Here is a 19,291-nt window from a genome sequence, read left to right on the forward strand (position 1 = left end):
GTTAAATCGGTCTGGAAACTCCGGGAGGAAACAAAGAGTTTTAGAGCGACTTTGGGGAATCCTGGATTATCTACTTAGCCTAAGGGTGACATGTTCGAAATTTATAAAAATACCTGAGAAAAGGAGTCATTTCCTTGTAAAGAAAGTCACCTGCCCTGCAGAGGGGGTTGAAGCCAGAGTCCTGGGGCTCCTAAGGGGATCTTTTCCAGCAACCTAGAGTTGTATAAAAAAAAGATAAACACCACAGCAGTCCTGGGGATGGAGCTATAGGGCCCGACACTGGGCACAAAGAATGAGTGCTCATGAGATCACAATGTTAGCTTTCTCAACTCCCAAAGTCACTCCACTGAACTCCATTGCCAGCACCCAGCCTTCCTGGTGAGCATGGGCATCGACTCCGATCTGTATTCTGATTATCGCCTGGTAACATGCCACGCTCTGTGCAGATGTGATTAGTTGAAGAAGAAAAAGCCAAACGAGCCCTAAAGCGCTGCTCCTTCCCTCTGGCTCACTTGGGAACTAAATACAAAAACACCTTCCTGGGTTCCTGATGTTCCAAATGTGCCAGGGAGCTATTAAGCTTGGAATAAACACACATGATGAAGAAATGCCTTCTTCGACAGTGCTTGCCACTGTCAAAGTGGCAAACATAAGCAGTGTGTGAGAGCTTTTGCAGAGATAGTTTCCAATAGGCGAGAAACCTCATTTGTACCAAATTTTCAAATTATCCTACTTAGGAAACAAAAGGGAGAAAATTTTTTGTCTCATGAAAATTCTAAACTGTGAGAGAATGCCCAGTATTTTATAGTTCCTTTATGAACCAGATATATCCCAGCATTTCGACTACTGCCAGCACGGGAGTATTCATAGCAGGAGTTTATATTCTCTAAGTTTAAATCTGACCACTGTCCTCTGCAATTATAAAACTTCAAAAGCCAATCACATGATATTTAGAGTGAAATGTAAACAGAGCTGCATGAGGCTTTGTTTTTTATATAAAGTGACTTTGTACATAAAGGCCAAGTCTCAGAAGTAAATGTCTTTTAATCTCTATTGCTTTCCTTTTTAATAGTGAGTATTTCCCCTGGGTTACCTACAGTATTGCTGGTCTCTCTCTGGCCCAGTGACACACATTTACGAACACACAAGGATTGTGTACAATGAGCTCAAGAGGACTGGTCCCTTGGCAATCCAGAAAAGGAATAAGACATTTTTCAGGGCATACGGTCTTTCATCTATCTATATAACTGTCTATCATCTCTTTGCTTAGAAACTAAAATAAAGATAGGAACTAAACAAGAATTTTATTACAGTCACATTTTTTCTTTTAAAACCCACCCTCTCGCAAAGATAGGCGACAGGAAGAAAAAAACATAGGTGAGTCCCAATGCTAATCTTTGTATATTCCCATTCTCACCATTTGTCACCATGACAGACAGCATCAGTCCCTGCCTTGAGGGTTCTCACACACAAAGCAGGTTAGATAAATGGCTATTTATGAAGCTGGAAACAAGCGAGAGCTATCTCTTGGTACCTGAAATGAACTCTCTCACTATGCCAGCTCACTCTTGTCTGGAAGTTAAAAGGAGTGTGTCTCTTCTCTACACATCCCCAGCTCATCCTCAATAGGGATGAACTGTTTTTTACAGCCTACAGTCAGTCATTCAACACAGGACCCCATGAGCTCTTCTGTCCATGGGGTCAAAAGGTGAGGTCACCCAGAGAAAGATCTAGATATGCCCAAGAATCAGAATCTGCCAGCTGAAGTCACACAAGAGGGAAAGGACGGAAACATTAAAAGCAGGTCAGCACAGGCAAACTGAACGCTGTTAGGCAGGGCTCTCAAACCTTGAAAAGCATCCTTGCCATTGATTTCAATACCATGAAAGCCCATAAAAGTAGTGAAGCAACACCAAGACATGGGCATCTATGCACACTAGAGGTTCAAAGTTTAAAAAACAAACAAACAAACAAACAAACAAAAGCATAGAAGCCGGTAATGTGGTCATTGTTGCCTGAACTACAGTAAAGTACTCATTGTGACATTAACCTTGTACTACATAGATGCCATTTTATTTGAAAGGTTGTTGTCACCAAAGGAAAAGCATTTCAAATGGAAGGTGGTGACCCTCCAGGGGTCATCATTAATCACCCAGGGTCAAAGACCTTCAAAACTGTAATAGGAGGCAGGAGGCTAGGGAAAGAAGGGAGAGAAAAGATCAAAAGGCCTTTGATGAGGGTTATCTACCTACACAATAGCACCTGTGGAATGGAGCTTTTCTGCAGTGGGAAGCCTCCCAGCTTCTAAGGTGACAGGGTTTCTGTTCATTAACTCAGCTCACTTTGGAGACTATAGTCAGCAGATGGCAGAAGAGGCCTAGAGGTCTCCCGTGGCCATCGCTTTCATTGTGCTTCGGTGGAGCACAAAGCACTATCTTCTTTTCCAAGTAGTATGAAAGGAGGGAGAAGCTGTAGCTGGACAAACAGCAGTGGACCGCCAGGAAGCTCCTTGCAATTCCACATTTCAGTTTATGAAAACATACGTATCTGCTCTTAGCAAAAAGACGGGAAGTTGGAAGTAAGTGTATGTTTCCTCAGGCAAAGCCAACAGAATAGAAGGTCGGTGGGATTGTCGGTTCAATGGCCTGGGCACGCTTTGCTACTGTTACCACTGTTTAATGAGCCTTACATGTCAGCGAAGCGGTGGACAGAATAAGCACCATGACTGTTATAATGTGTGAATCCGATCCTTTCACAGGAAGGGAGGAGGCAACTAATTCAGGATGAGATAACCAAGGAGCACTTGGTTATCTGCCTGACACGGTTTTCCTGATACAGTGGTCTTTGCACCATCTCTACTAGGCTCATTCCAAGACCCTCAGTGGGTGCTTGACCTTAGACAGTCCTAACCTTGGATGTTCCACACTTCCCTATGTGTATATACTTAGGGTAAAGTGGAATTTACAAATGCGACACAGCAAGAGGTGAACAACAGTAACATTAACAAAACAACCATAACGATGTACAGTAATTAAAGGCATATGAACATGGTGTCTCTCCAAGTAATGTAGCGTATTGTCCTCACTCTTCATATAATAAATAATGCAAGCTGATACAATGCTTTAGTGATGGGAGGGGAAGAGGGGGGTGGCTGGGAGATGCAGCTTTAAGGTGCTACTGACCTGAAGAGAGGAAAACAATGGCTATATTTTGGAGCAGAACCATGAGCAAGTTCACAGGCTAGTAAACTCTTCACAATTTGTGAGTTGCTCATTTCTGGAATTTTCTAGTCTGTATTTTTAGAACATGGCTGACCATGAATAACTGAATGCATGGAAAGTGACACTATGGGATTGGGGATCACTGGACATTCCAGGAGACTCAAAACTCAAAAGCTGTGCCTTGTTCCTAGGGTGCCTCTCTCTGGTAGATGGGGAGTGGAATACTTCAAGAACACAAACAAGGAGCCTTTCAAAAACTCACTAAAAATGTGTATAAAAATAATTTATTATTTTAAGAAATCAAACACACAACGGAGCAATATAAATGGCTTTCAGACTATGGGCTGTTTTGATTAGCCATGCCCTAGATGCCTACAGCCTACACCCATTAGCATGGATAATTGAGAATTCCCTGGATTTCCATTTGAACACAGGCTCTCTAATTCATTTCAGGCACTGAGATGGGAAAGCAAACCCTTGGCTATGATTCCATTTGCACAGACGTAGGTAGCACTGCCCCATTCTGTGCCGCACTAACCTCTGTAGAGTCCAAAGAAGCCTTCATAGCGGAGCACTTTCTTAAAGCAGTCAAAGCTGTTTTTATACATGAGCTCTCCCACAAAAGAGCCGGTTGATCGCTGGTTCTGCATTCGAGTCTTTACAAGATCGATAGGATACACAGCAGTGGCTCCGACAGCTGAAATGAAGGAATACCAGTAGCTCAGCCAGAATTAAGGTGATTTGGGTGAAAGAAATAGGTGGATAAAAATCAAAGAAAGGACTTAAAACAGAAGTATTTTTTTATGCATAGATCTACTGAACTACCTTTGTATACTCTTAATTTTTATTAGAATGTCTCGACAAGAGGATATCATAAGAGTTTAAATTAACAGTGTATCAGGAATGGCTAACCTCACAGAAGGGAGCAAAAATTATCACTTGTAGGATGCTGATCATGCTCAAGTGTAGGAAAAGCCCCCTTGGCTCTGGTCCCCACCTAATAGATACAGGTTGATAACTGACTTGGGGAACAACCACCCACCGTAAGCAGAAAGTGGAAAATCAGAGAAAAGATCGAAGGAACAATCAAAGTGACACGCATTCATGACTAACCTCCAGCAATAGAACCCAGTCCAAACCTGTAGGCCGACTCTGCAAGCTGCAGAAGAAAGGGCCGAGCAGCATCACCGGAGGCCTTCTGCTTCACACATGCCGTAAGCAGGAAGCAAGCGAGCCGAGAAAAGAACAGAAATGTGTACAGTCACTTAAAATATCACTCGTCAGAATCTAAGTCTAATATAACTCAAATACAAAAAGGAGAGCTAGCTTCGAGTCCATCAATTTCTTATCAATAAAAGTGTTTGCTGCTAAGCATGACTGAAATCATACTGGGACATAAAATCACCACATGAAAAATAATGTTATAATCGATTTTCAAATGCTCAATTCTCAGTGATCATAAAAATGTCAGTGTAAAAAATATCATCGTTCTTGATTCATCAAACTGGCTCAGCTTTTTATTTGAATTTTGTCTTTGTGTTAAATGGTAATACTCAGATTAGTAAAAATTATTAAAATGTTGTTCTCAAACTCACTGTTAAACTAAATATGAGCTTTTGAAACCATAATAACATATACCTAAACACTTAGGTTGAACTTAATCTGATGCTGCAATTCTTACTTAAAGATACTGGAGAATAACAGTGAAACACAGGGAAAAAGGAATTGGTTCTTTCAAAAGCAGCACTCAGTGCAAAAATTCTGGAGCTACACTAAATGACCAATACGAGAGGATTAAAATGCTGTACTGGTGAGCACACAGGCCTTCACTCCCAGGGCTTAGGAGGTAGAGGCAGACCGCTGAGAACAGGGCCAGCCTAGTTTACATAGCAAAGCCAAGCAAGCCGGAACTACAGAGGGAGATCCTGTTTCAAAAGTAAATAATAAAATACTATCACTCTTAAAAGTACACCATTTCAAATGGTATCCTCAAAGAAGACCAGAGGTTGGTAAAGAAGAATGTTCACAAAACTCTTATTTTATAAAAGAAAATGTAAGGAGTGGGAGAGATGGTTCAGTGCTTAAGAGAACAGGCTGCTTCCTGGAATTCAGGTTCAATTCCCAGCACCCACATGGCTGCTCTCAACCTTCTGTAACTCCAGTCTAAGGGATGTGATGCCTACAGGCATGCATGTGTTACACCCAAGTAAATTAATACATTTTAAAAATGAAAGAAAACTAGCTGAAAGGAGCACGGTGGGTGAGCAGGTGTTTGTTATATTCCTTTCGCCTTTATGAAATGTTTGGAATGTTTCATGGCATTTTCTTTATGTGTGTGAGTGTTTTGCCTGTTGTGTGGATATATACCACGTGTGCATCTGTTGCCCATGAGGGTGCAGAATCTCCAAAGCAGGAGTTAAAGATGGTGGTGAGCCACCATTTAGGTCCTGGGAACTAAACCCAGGTTCTCTATAAGAGCAACAAGTGGTTTTTTTACAGTTGAGCCCTTTGTGGTATTAAAAAAAAATTAAGAGAGTAGAATATGAAGTCTTTTGTTGTCGGTGTTAAAATTGTTTATGGATATATATGTATATATACATATATATCTGTGTGTATTATATATACATATATGTGTATATGTAGATATGTATACACATACGAAATTAGTATAATATTTTGGCATCGCTATTACCTAGTGACACTCAAATGTTTATGATGGCCATAACTAAATAGATGAGCTATAGGTGATTGAATTTTTCCTCATTGTTTTGGCCATCTTCCTAAAATTCATATTTCAAGGCAACCAGATGTTTTGTTGTTGCTTTTCTGACCTGTTATCGTTAGGAATGCTAAGGACAAACCACTTTTGAATATTGTACTACCTTGTCTGTGTAAATAAAATATTAACTTTGTCCCACAGAGTTGTCAAGTGAGAGTGACATACAGTCAGCACCTAATAATACCTGTTGAATGAATGTATTTACATTCAATAAAACTTGTTTTCAGAAGGCACGATAATTAACATCAGTGAAGAATGAAAACAATCACCAACCCCAGCTACCAACCCACTGAATTTTAACTGCTGTCAGGGCAACACAACTCCAATACAATGAGATCATTTGAAATCTTCAGTCATTTAACTGAAAACAACTTTACGGAGAAATATGCATGTCTAAGAAGGTAAAACATTTTCTTCCACAAATTCCATGTGTTGTCTCCAATTCCACCCCTGTAGTCTACCTTCGTGGTGACAGACGGATTCAAAGAAAGAACATTATTTTATTTACATGCATGAGAACATGCGATACTAAAAATGTCCTGGCATCAAAATAATGAATGAGAGTATTTTGAAGATGCTAAAGGAAGGAACCTGCCATTACTGCTAATTCTTCCTGGAAAAGACAAATATGTTCTTAAAATGACATGAGGGATGAGTCCAGCTCCGTGGCTCCCCTGTCAAGGGCAAACACTCCATAGGCTGTAGGGTGCTAGGACATGCAAACTGCCCCTCAGGTAGAGGACCCGACTGAACCGACTTGCTTGATCTGCCAGGCGCACTGGGGTTCATGTATTAAAAAAAAAAATCAGCCTAGATTTCAGGTAGGGTTGTAATGAATTGCTCTAAACCTCTGAACACCGGCCAAACACTTCCTACCGTGAATCTCTTCAAATTCCTCTAACCCTTTCGAGGCCAGTACCAGCAAGCACCCATTATAAGCCCCCCAAAGCTGCAAAGGGCACACAGGGAAATGAAGAAGTGCTGCTGCCAGGGGGGAAGCAGGGGAGATCTGAAACAGCCCCTCTACTTTCCCTAATCCCCAAATTTCTACAATAGCTGGTGGCACAAAGATGAAGAGATAATTATCTCAGACACAGTGTCTGAAATCAAAGGGAAGAGAGAGCAGGCTGCTTCCTCCTCTGCCTGGGATTACACAGTTCTTTCTCCAGCACCAAGGAGAATCGGCTTCCTCTTTTAACCACAGCCAGCTGGTTTCCCAGAGGTGCCTAGTTAGGATTTACTGAGCACACACCCACTCCTTCCATTTCCATGCTGCACACGAGTCGCTGCTGCCCTTGGGTGGGAAGGAGCTAAAGGGAGTGGGGTGGGATCCTGGCTCCAGGCCTGACAGTCCTAAAAATGCAGCCCGCATCAACCCATTGTGGTCAAACTGGCGTCGCTGTTCAGACCCAGAGCTCCAAGCCAAAAACAGTTAAGTCTCACAAGATTCGAAGATGGCTTTGCCTTAAAGGAGGACTTTTTCTAAAAAAAAAAAAAAAACCTTCTGTCTGTTCATGAATTTATTTTACAAGCACCATGCAGGCATAGCACATGTAATGAAGGCATTGCTCTCTCAGGCCCAGCTACAGAACTGAGCAAGAGTTAAGCAAGGAGGTGCCATGTCTTAAGTTTCTGACTCCCACAACTTTGAGACGTGGGCTTCTGTTAACCATAAAATAAAACCTAGCATTCCTAACATTGTTTCCACATAGCTTATGAATCCTTTCACAGAGAAAATAGGTCTAAAAGCCTCTGAACTATGACTCCAGACTAAACAAAATTATCTCATTTTGATACTCAGAAAAACGGAAGGCATGGCTGTTAGACAATGCTCTGACAGTACCCCACTGAGGAGCAACGATATCGTTCATTTAGCAATACCAGATGCTTCTGGGGATTGTCACAAGAGCCAGTGCTCCATGCACACATCCCTCAGTACCAGATGTAAAAGAAGAAAAGAGCTACTTGCTTCTGGAGCGTTGGGGTTTCTAGTGTTGGGGCAACAGCCCCCTCTTTCTAAGAAACACATGCCTGTCTCTGTTCACCAGAAGATTGCTAAACAGCTTCCCTCTCAGCCTCCTCAAAATGCCTGCACTTGGGGAGCAGAACTGGAAAACGGTTAAGTCAGAAACCAATGCTGGAAATTCAATGGACATGCTAGGGGCCAGGGTATCTCTGGAAAGCACCCTAAGAGAAGCCACTCCATCACTCACCTGCCTCTGGGCCTCGGCCAAGTTGAAAGGTAACATTCCTTCCTCTAGGGGGGCGATCCGCTCAATGTCTGCTAAGGTCATGCGCCTGGACAGAAAGCAAACAATGATGAAGTCCCAGATTTCTTAAATTTACATGATGGAATTTTAGAACGTTTCTTTTATCGCTTCCCATATTTCAGCATGGGCCTTCATTATTTGGTTTCTCTCTCTTCTGCTGAAATCTCCCTACACCTAGCTCCTAACATTATTTTATTAAACTAACTTTAAAAAAAAAAAGGCCAACTTACCCCCTCGGCTCATATAAATCTGCTAACTGAAACAAGATGTCAACTTCCATGGGTGTAACCTGACCAAACTTCTGGGCTGCCAGAGCAAACTCCTCTGTATGGAAAAAGAGAGAGATTCAGAAAGATCAATGCTAAATTCAGTGTTCAGCCAAAGTGCTGGAGGAGTGGACATTACAACAGGTTATCATGAAGTCATCCCAGTTCTTTCACCCACTTGTTAAAAGGATGCAGAACTCCATCCCAACCACTACTGCTGGGTGAGATGTGAATGCTCTAAACAAACGACAAGGGACAGGATTCAAACTACACTGACATTGTGGGTACCCAAGTTATATCCAGGTTTTTTTGAATCCTATTGAAATGCTGATAACATCTTCTTCAAGGTCATGGATTACATTATGCTATCATCAATACAGGTGTGTGGAACCCAAGCGTGTGTTTGAGGTCCACTGCCCTTTTAGCTTAAGTTCTTGTAAAAAACGAAAAGATTCAACAAATTCTATATCTCCTCTTCATTCAAAGGCTGTCTTCAGTTTATCAAAAACTTAGTGAAGATTGTTTTGTTTGCTTTAGTTTGTCTGATCATAGTCTGGAGGACACACATCACCAATAAATTTACCAGTATGAATGGGAGAGCAAATTCTACTATAAACTCCAGATTGCCTCACTCCCTATCCCCTGCTCCCTAGCACACTTGAAACAAACATTCTGATACAATCACTCACCCTTAGTCACCTCCACATCTTTCCTATTGCCAGCCAGAGTGCTGTAGATCTTCCTAATGAGTTCCATGTTGTTAAGGAGCGAATTAAATCCATTAAAATAGGAGAAACTAACTTGATGGGACGTAGTGCCTCCAGCAGCCTTGCAAAGTTGAAAACAAGACAGAGAAGAAAAAGAATAAAAAAGATACAAAGGGGAAGAGCTTCCAAAAATACATATATTTATCACTGTTTTGGAAGTAACTGGGAATGAATATACAAAAAAAAAAAAAAATGACCACAATATTTTTCTTTCACTTTAGAAAAAAAAAAAAAGCTAGAAGTGAATTTTAAAAGTAACTGAAACTAATCATGACCAGGACTTATACAACCCCTGGAAAACTAAATAAATACATGTGCAGGATTATAACAGAACCAGTAGTCACTTACAGAGTTCAAATTTCAGTTGAAAATGTTTTATAAGTTGTTTTATTTCATTTAATGAGCATATGTTAGGGCCTTAAACATAGCATACACATACATGTGTTCACGCATGCAAAACTGCATTATATCAGTACAGGGCCTTAAACATAGCATACACATACATGTGTTCACACATGCAAAACTGCATTATATCGGCACAGATACACTATGAGGAGCGGCTAATGCATCTTTAATATCAAAAGTTGTCTTAATACTTAAACCAGCAATAAATAATCACTTAAGTCCCGAGACTTTACGTTGGTGGAATAGCTAAAGAACAAGTGTGCTCTGGTAAAAGTTGAAGATATGCCTATCTAGATGGGGGTTGAAGCTGATCAGAATTCTAATAATCAGAATTTTAAAGGAAACATTTTTCTTAACATGGGACAAGAGAAACAGATAGTATATCCACTGTGAATGGAACTTCAGTTTGGAACTTCAAATTCTATCCTTTCCTATCAAGGCAAAATATTTTTGTTAGGAAAGCGCTTTTTTAAAACAGCTGCATAAATTTTCACTTAGTAATTATTCAAAAGTGCTGACATGAGAGTTCACCTGGGAGTGGCGGCAGGCCGGGGTAGGGGTGGGGGCATGGCAGAAAAGGAGTGAGATTAACATGGTGCCAGAATGGGAAAGGCCATGTATTCGAAATCAAACACTAGGAAATAAAGAGACTTGAAAGGCTCATGGTCAGCACAGTTGGAAAGCCAGATGGCTGCGAACATGCTCATGGTCTAGCAAAGGGAGAGTCTCCAGAGAAGTGGCTCCCAAATTGTAGGAATCAGCTAGAAGCTTTAACACTTAGATACTGAGATGTAGCAACCGATGGGTGGCGAAGCACAAACCTACAGGAAACCTGGATTCCACCTGTAATGATCTTCCCTGGTCATCTAGATTGTCTATGGCCAAGGCCTGGAACCCCTACCAAGCATTCCTCATGACACCTCGGAGTCCCACGAGTTAGTAAGGACATCAGTTGGGCATCCTTCGGGATGGAACAACTATGACACATAATGGCAGGGATCTGCCTATCACAAATACCACTGCAGCCTCAACAGACACCAAGTGACAATGAGAAATGTAAGCTTTGGATCTACCTGTGACTCCAACAAGACATGCAAGTGTGCATGTCTGCAGAGGTGCCTGCCTGCCTGCCTGCCTGCCTGTCTGTGTGTTTCTTTTTCCTTAAATTAGAAACATGAACATCAGCAACTCGACATACCATAAAAAATAGGGCAACATGAAGATGAATTCATAAATTATTTTTGTTGTTCTTTTTTTCTAATTAGTTATTAACAGATGAACCCTCCGTATTCATAAATTCTACCTATGCAAATGAAACCAACCAGACTTTTGCAAAGATTTTGGGCCCGAGGATTATATCTGCATTGAATATGCACAGACATCTTTCTTTGCCATTATTCCCTGAACAACACAGCAAAACAAAGACTTAAAAATACCTACACTGCATTAGATATCACAAATAATCTAGCTATGATTTAAAGTAAGAGAAAATACGTGTACATTATACCCAAAGAAATGTCACTGTGAAGAAATGATCTGAGGATCTGCAGACTTAGCATATGAAAGCACCCTGGTACAGGCCTCCAGGGACACTAAAAAATGACTGAACACATCCCCAAAACATTCAATGCAGACAATCAATTAACCTACCCACTATTATGAACCAAGACATATTTTGGTTTGTAAGAGTGATAACATACATGATAACATTAGTGTTTTAAACAGGGCAGTTCATAAGACCTGTTCTTTACTATTCCACTGTACTTAGCTCAAATTAGGGAGAATAAACTACTTCATTAGGACAATGCACAACTTACAGCTACTAGACATTCTTCAACAAAAGGAGTCAGGACATGGGGACGGATGGTGACCATGATGTCCCGGAAGTCAATGGCTGTGACTTTTCCCGTCTTGGCATTGTCTCGTTGCACAAAGGCTTGCTTCGCATGCTCCAACTGTATTTCCTACAGTTAGAAAGGGTAAAACGGTTAATTTATGTCTCTTTCTTACTGCAAATGACTGCTCATTTTTAAATCAGACAAAAGAAATAAGCCGACATCGGATTTAACAGGCTCCACCTGCCTGTTTAAATGCTTCCCCCCTAAACTTCTTTTTTCTTCTGAAAGAAAAGAACATTTCTCGGAGCAGTGAATATAAAGTTAATAAAGTACACTGTGTTTAAAACCTTACACTCAGCAGAATCAGAATCAGGCATAGTGGCACATGTCTGTGATCTCGGCACTTGGGAAGCAGAAGGTGGGAAGATCAGGTTGAGGGATGGTCACAGACACCATTATGACTCTGATGTCAACCTGAGCTGTATGAGAGAGCCCTGTTCTAATGCTGTGAAGCGGCACCATGGCCAAAGCAACTCTTATAAAAGAAAGCATTTAACTGGGGGCTTGTTTACAGCTTTAGAAGGCTAATCTAAAACAAACTGGCATGGCACCAGAGCAGTAGCTGAGAGCTCTGCACCCTCATCTGCAGGCAGAGAGAGGCACTGGGCCAGGGATGGGCTTTTGAAACCTCAAAGCCCACCACCAGCAACACATCTCCTCCGACAAGGTCACATATCCTAATCCTTCTCAAATAGTTCTAGTAACTGAGGACCAGGCATTCAAACCAGGCATGAGCCTACAGGAGCCGTTCTCGTTCAAAGCATCACACAATGTTTCAAAAGAAGGAAGAGAAGGTAGGAAAGGAAGGAGAGAGAAAGGAGGAGGAAAAAAAGTCAAAGGAATCAAACCAAGGTCTTTTCTTCTAGATCTGAGATATAAATTAAAATAAAAATGAAGTTTGGTAGCTAAAAAGACCTGGTTAGATCCAGCAAGCAATCATGACCATGTGCAGATATGCCAGTGCTTGACTTAACAACAGTGAAGGAGTGTTCTCTGCTGGAAGGTGCTAATCCTCAGCCCTGGCACTACTGATATTTGGCACAGGTTAAGTCACTGTCACAAAAGGCTGACCTGTGCCAGTTGATCCTCCCAGTAGCTGCTGGTAACTTCTCTACCCAAGGCTATGAGGGTCAAAAATGACACCACATAGAGCCCTGCATTCTAGAATAAGAAGCTGGAGAGTTCATCCATCAGAGGACGAAAAACCGTAGCAGCACACTTGGATATATAATTCATATGACCAAACTCCAACAAGAATCATAGCTCTCTACTGCTATTCCCAGGAGATAAGTGTAGGCATAAAAAACAAACACTGCTTCCCACTGAGGCTCACTTCACACTACTTCTGTAGACAGTCCTGTTATCATCTTCCGCAGCACATTGCCTACCTTCCAGACAGACCCCAGAAAGTTAATCTGCGTGAAACTTAAAAGTATCACAAAGGGGCTATCAAGGATTTCAAATTATTTAAGATGAACTGGGGTTTCCCTGGTAAGGAAGCCATCTCTTGGCTTTGGTAACAAGATGACACCAATTGTTCAATGTGTCAGTGCAATTTGAAGGGACAGGAGTCTGACGCTCCTGTGAACTGAACTACCTGTTTTCCTTGCCCTGCATGAGAGACAGGATAAAAACATGATTGACAAAGTATTGATAGTGACTGGACCTGGGTAATGAATATGCTTTCCTCTCTCGTCTTCTGTACTTTAAGGATGTAAACACGGGAATTTTAAAGATTAATAAGTAAAAAAAAAAAAAAGTGGGCATTATCTTATTGACAGTTTCTCCTTAGTTACCTGCATTGGCTACTTTCAGTGCAGGGTACCAAGATGAACCTTGGTGGGCCCAGAACCTCCTAGAGCCCTGCACTCGATCTTTACTTAAGATGTGTCCCCACCCTGCCTTGGTCCTCAGATGATGTTCACTCTGCTTTTCATGAAAAGCGCTGCCACAAAACGTCAAAGATTTCTTAGGACCTATGTCTGACTCCTCATCTCCCACTCCTACCTGTTAGTTCAGAATTCCTAAGAATATATCCTGTATGTATCTTATAAAGGCCATAACATTACACATCACTAACTCCACTTCTCCACCCAGGACTCAACTCTGGTCCCTTTGCTAGGTTCAATGGTTAATTATTGGCAGGTAGGTTTCCTAGTGATACCAGCTGAAAGGCCTGTCACTTTCAACTCTGTAAGCTTCCTTTCTCCCAAGTGGGAAGCAGTTGCCAAATTATGTTCCCCAAACCTTTAAAAGTTCACTCGAATGAATCTTTCCCTTTCCCTCCTTGACAGAGGTGGTTCATTGCTTCCTCAGACCTGGCTTAGGCTCTGTGATGATCCTCACTGTCAGTCTCTGACCACAGCAGTTCACCTTACCTGCACCCTGTCACCCTTCAAAGTCCCAGATCCAGCCTCCTCTTTTCTCAGCACACAGATGCAGTGGCCTGAATCACAGAGACTGATCTCCAATGGAAGGTGCTCAGGATTCTCGGGGAAGCACCCAGGACACCATCTCTGCCATACAGATCCTTTATGCAGCTGGAAAACTCATCTTGGCCTCTACACTAAAAATCAGCGCCCTGTCATGTGGTTCCAGAGATGAGCATGTTTTGAGATGATATTCCACCTTACATTAGAAATAGAGTCCATGCCGGGCAGTGGTGGCATACACCTTTAATCCTAGCACTTGGGAGGCAGAGGCAGGTAGATTTCTGTGTTCGAAGCCAGCTTGGTCTACAGAGTGAGTTCCAGGACAGCCAGGGCTACACAGAGAAACCCTGTCTTGAAAAAACAAAACAAAACAAAACAAAAAACAAACAAACAAAAAACAAAAAAAAACAAAAAACAAACAAACAAACAAACAAAAACCAAAAAAAAAAAAAAAACCAAACAAACAAAAAAATAGAGTCCACACTATTGGCTCTGCCTTGGATGAACTACCACATTCTGCTTATGGTTTGTGCTGTTATAGGTACAGTGGGTATTTGTCTGACAGACATTATCAATGACAGGCAGTCCATAGAGCCAACTGAATGAACAAATCAGGATCTATTCAACAAAAATAGAGTTGTCTGGGGTTGCTTCCGGTCTGTCTGGGCCAGCCGGTGCCCTGAGCAGACCTTGGGCACAAGCTCTGCAGCCAGTCCCACAACACCCAGAGGAAGTTCCACTTCCAGGAGCTCTAACATGCTCAGGATCAGAGATGAGGAGGACCCAACATCTATCCCAACACTGGGAGTAACTGGGACTAGCAGGATCCAGGCACACAAGAACTCCGCCAGCCCAGTGGCTCGGGTTCCTTCCGGTCTCTCTGGGCTGGCCAGTACCCTGAACAGTCCTTAGGCACAAGCTCTGCAGCCAGTCCCACAACACCCAGAGGAAGATCCACTCCCAGGTGCTCTAACAAGCACAGGATCACAGGATCACAGGATCCCAGGATCCCAGAGACAGCTTGACTCTGAGGAGTTCTGACACAACCAGGATCATAGGAAGGACAGGCTCCAATCAGATTTAGCAAGTGCAGGTAGCACTAGAAATAACCAGATTTCAGGGTGTGGGGGTTTATGTGGGGGGGGGGAGGCAAGCATAAGAAAATAAACAACACAAACCAAGGTTACTTGGCATCATCAGAACCCATTTCTCCCACCGTGGCAAGTCCTAGACACACCATCACACCAGAAAAGCAAGATTCAGATCTAAAAATGACTTCTCATGATGATGATACAGGACTTTGAGAAAGACATAAATAACTCCCTCAAAGAAACACAGAAGATCACAGGTAAACATCTAGAAGCCCTTAAAGAGGAAACACAAAAATCCCCTAAAGAACTACAGGAAAACACAATCAAACAAGTGAAGGAAATGAACAAAACCATCAAGGATCTAAAAATGGAAATAGAAACAATAAAGAAATCAGAAAGAGAGACAACCCTGGAGATACAAAACCTAGGAAAGGAATCAGGAGTCATAGATGCGAGCATCACCAACAGAATACAAGAGATAGAACAGAGAATCTCAGGGGCAGAAGATACCATAGAAAACATTGACACAATGGTCAAAGAAAATTTGCAAAAAGCAAAAAGCTCCTAACCCAAATCATCCAGGAAATCCAGGACACAATGAGAAGACCAAACGTAAGGACCAATAAATATCTTAAACAAAATTATAGAAGAAAACTTCCCTAACCTAAAGAAAGAGATGCTCATGAACATACAAGAAGCCTACAGAATTCCAAATAGACTGGACCCAAAAAGAAATTCCTCCCGTCACATAATAATTAAAACACCAAATGCACTAAACAAAGAAAGAATTTTAAAACCAGTAAAGGAAAAAGGTCAAGTAACATAAAGGCAGGTCTATCAGAATTATACCAGACTTCTCAACAGAGACTATGAAAGCAAGAAGATCCTGGGCAGATGACACACAGACCCTACAAGAACACAAATGCCAGCCCAGGCTACAATATCCAGCAAAACTTTCAACTACCATAGATGGAAAAACAAGATACTCCATGACAAAACCAAATTTACACAATATCTTTCCACAAATCCAGCCCTACAAATGATAATACATGGAAAATACCAACATAAGGAGCAAAACTACACCCTAGCTGAAGCAAGAAAGTAATCTTTCAACCTAATTCCACCTCTTACAACAAAAAGAGCAGGAAGAAATAATTACTTTTTCTTAATATGAAAATTAATATTACCAACATATCTTAATTGACTGAAATTTAAATATATGAGGAATTAGAAATTTGTTGACTGTCATCCAATGATCTCTCTAATTTGGTAATTGCAGAAATAGGTCCAATATTGTACAATCCATATACACTTTCAGCTTGTTTGTTCATGACAGTGTATTGTTGTGTAGAACATAAGGGTCTTGAAATCTTGCTTCTCCTATCTTAGCTTCTCTATTAGTAATATTGTTTATTTCATGTTTTTAGACTATACTATGGTTTTCAGAACAGCTTACATATTTCAAAATTATTTATACAGCCAAAAGTAACATAGACAATTAATTTGGGAGGGGGCTTGTAAGAGAACAACAAAGAGTGAGACTGAATGCTTTGCTTGAAGTTTGTAACTATATTGTATCAAGTTTGAAGAAGAGGACTTTATAAGTTACTCTTTCTATGAGATGAATGCTTTTCCAAATTATCACAGCCAATGAACCTGATCCTTACCCTCACCTACTGTCTGTGCCACCCTCCAAGCAGAACCATTGTTTATTGAAACAGTTGGTGAATGACTTTATGGATAGACCATCTTAATACACTCACCATTTCTTAAATGAATGTAACCTGTTCTCTGTGGGCTGAGAATAAAGTCAGTCACTCAAGTCAAATAGCTTTGATCATAGCAGGAAGTCTATATCCAAAAATCGTGGCTACAATTCATTCCTTGGTACAGCAGAACTGTTAACTCTCAGCTTATCTACAATGGAAGTAAAATCCTTTGGTGATGTGAGGGTCACTGAAGTACAGCTTTATTACAATGAAATCCAATGTCTAAAAATTGTTCTTATTTTGGGCTTCTACCACAGTAAGAGCCAAGATTTTAAGCTTTACTAAATACAAAACAAACAAACAAACAAAAAGACTTTATATATTTATGTTCATTTAAGAAAATACTAGTAGTGATGTATTATTTTTAAGTATACAGTTAATCTGTTTAGAGTTATTTAAAATTTATATTGAGAAAAACGTATTTTCAGTATTGCTGTAGACAAACATCTACATAAGACTGTTAAATTGATTGTTGTTTTATATCAAACAACTTTTATAATACTCATTTATATTGTTATAATATTTTATAAATTTTAAAGAATATGACAAAAAAAGGGTATTATAGGTATTGAAGGGGGAGTCTCTGGGAGGAGTTGTGGTACAAAAGGGAAACAAGAATGTGATTTAATTCTATTTACTTAAAATATGTTTTTAAATGTTAACAAATTCAGATAAATTGAAATCATAAATCTTTTCTCATCATAATGCAATAAAACTTAAATCAATAAATGGAGTTGTCTATTCAAGAGCCTCCAATTCAACAGGAAAAAAAACTAACTGCTCAAGACCTGTAGTGAAAAAATGACCACAGTAGGTACTGCATTGAAAGCAAAGACCATAGTAGGTGTTCATTTGAAAGGATGTGAAGGGGTACCATCCTCAGATGCACTGGCACTATAGAGAGGCAAGGTTACTCTGCACTGGCACTATAGCGAGACAAGGTTACCCTGAGCAGCTGCAGAGGTACTCTGTGGGTATTTTCTATGTCCCTAGTCATAACTCAATCTTATGGATCTAGAAGCAGCTTTGTATGCCATAGCCAACCCTTCTCCTCACAGAGGAGAAACCCAGAACATGAAGACCAGTTTGTCTGGAATGGCAAAGAGAAAAACCGATACCAAAGGTTGTAGAGGGCCCATGACGGCCACCCCACTAAAGAGGGACTATGTTTCTGATGGGAACATATCTGTGAAGGGAATATTGCCTCCTTTGCTGACTACATAGTTGCGATTGGAGAGTTGCCAGCAGGGATTCCACAAACAGGCAAAAAAGAAAAAGAAAACAAAACAAAACAACAAAAACAGCTCCTTTTATCCTGATGATGAGTAAATTGAGAGCTCATTTTTTAACAGCTCCTAAAAACTGGAGTCATTATAATTCTATGCTTGAACTTGAAGCTATACCAGTGAAGAAGGTTTAGGCTGGTCCTTCTACTTAAGCTACATCACTAAGAAGAGGGCTTGCTCCCACCCCAACACCTGAGGGTAACCTAGGGTTGACTAACCTTGAATCCTCAGAATGTTCTTCCCTTGCTTAGTATGATCGGATGCAGCATACAGGTCATAAGCATTAACCTTACTGCATCCACAGTGGGAGCTTGGTCCTCCTGCCAGGGGCAGCAAAGCTGGAACTCAAGCCTGGGCTCTCCTTCCACATATATATAGCCCGCACCCTGAAGACAAGTGCCTGCCTGCTGCCTGCCCACGGTGCATGGGAAGCCCTGGAAAGCCATACTGTAGGGAACTTTACTAAAACTACACTTGACATTTAGGAATCTAAAAAGCTATAAGAATTTTATTTTATGTTACTTTATCTTAAAGCAGCAACATATGAAGCCCAGGCTGGGCTCAAACTTACTACATAGCCAAGAAAGATCTTAAACTTTCCTTCCAGTTCCTCTGCCTGCTAAGTACTGAGACTATGGGCATGCGCCATCGTGCCCAGTTTATGTGGTTCTGAAGACTACTGAACCCAGGGCCTCATGCCTGCTAGGTAAGCCCTCTACCAAGTTAGGTAGGTAATTGCTGGGCCTGGTTTTTTTTTTTTTTTTTTTTTTTTTTGACTTTTCGAGACAGGTTTTCTCTGTGTAGCCCTGGCTGTCCTGGACTCACTCTGTAGACCAGGCTGGCCTCGAACTCAGAAATCCGCCTGCCCCTGCCTTCCAAGCGCTGGGATTAAAGGCGTGTGCCACCACTGCCCTGCACCAGTCCTGCTTTTTATATTACTCTTCATGTTCTAGATTTTTGCCTCTGTCTGGCTTTATGAAAATAACATAAAATTCCTAAGTTTCCTTAAGGCAAAAGGCAATGTGTTCAGAAGGCCTGACTCTCCTCACTGATCGTCACAGGGAATGCAAGGCAAAACAAAACGAAACAAAACCGAAACAAAAGCAA

General features: G+C 41.1%; 1 protein-coding gene across 3 annotated transcripts in view; it reads right to left on the minus strand.

The window, feature by feature from the left end:
* The window catches only part of Slc25a13 (solute carrier family 25 member 13), a 173,661-nt gene that overhangs the window by 61,614 nt on the left and 92,756 nt on the right, over positions 1 to 19,291 (minus strand). For 2 of the 3 annotated variants that reach the window (XM_031381131.1, XM_031381133.1), the window contains exons 6-11: positions 11,526 to 11,672; positions 9,226 to 9,364; positions 8,501 to 8,594; positions 8,214 to 8,298; positions 4,335 to 4,422; positions 3,760 to 3,918 (exon numbers count right to left, since the gene is read on the minus strand). In XM_031381131.1, the coding sequence (XP_031236991.1) occupies positions 3,760 to 3,918; positions 4,335 to 4,422; positions 8,214 to 8,298; positions 8,501 to 8,594; positions 9,226 to 9,364; positions 11,526 to 11,672 (712 nt within the window). The remainder of the gene's footprint in view (positions 1 to 3,759; positions 3,919 to 4,334; positions 4,423 to 8,213; positions 8,299 to 8,500; positions 8,595 to 9,225; positions 9,365 to 11,525; positions 11,673 to 19,291) is intronic. The other variant, XM_031381132.1, reaches the window with a different exon arrangement.

The sequence above is a fragment of the Mastomys coucha genome, unplaced genomic scaffold (genome assembly GCF_008632895.1).
Source record: "Mastomys coucha isolate ucsf_1 unplaced genomic scaffold, UCSF_Mcou_1 pScaffold20, whole genome shotgun sequence".
Lineage (NCBI taxonomy): Eukaryota > Metazoa > Chordata > Mammalia > Rodentia > Muridae > Mastomys > Mastomys coucha.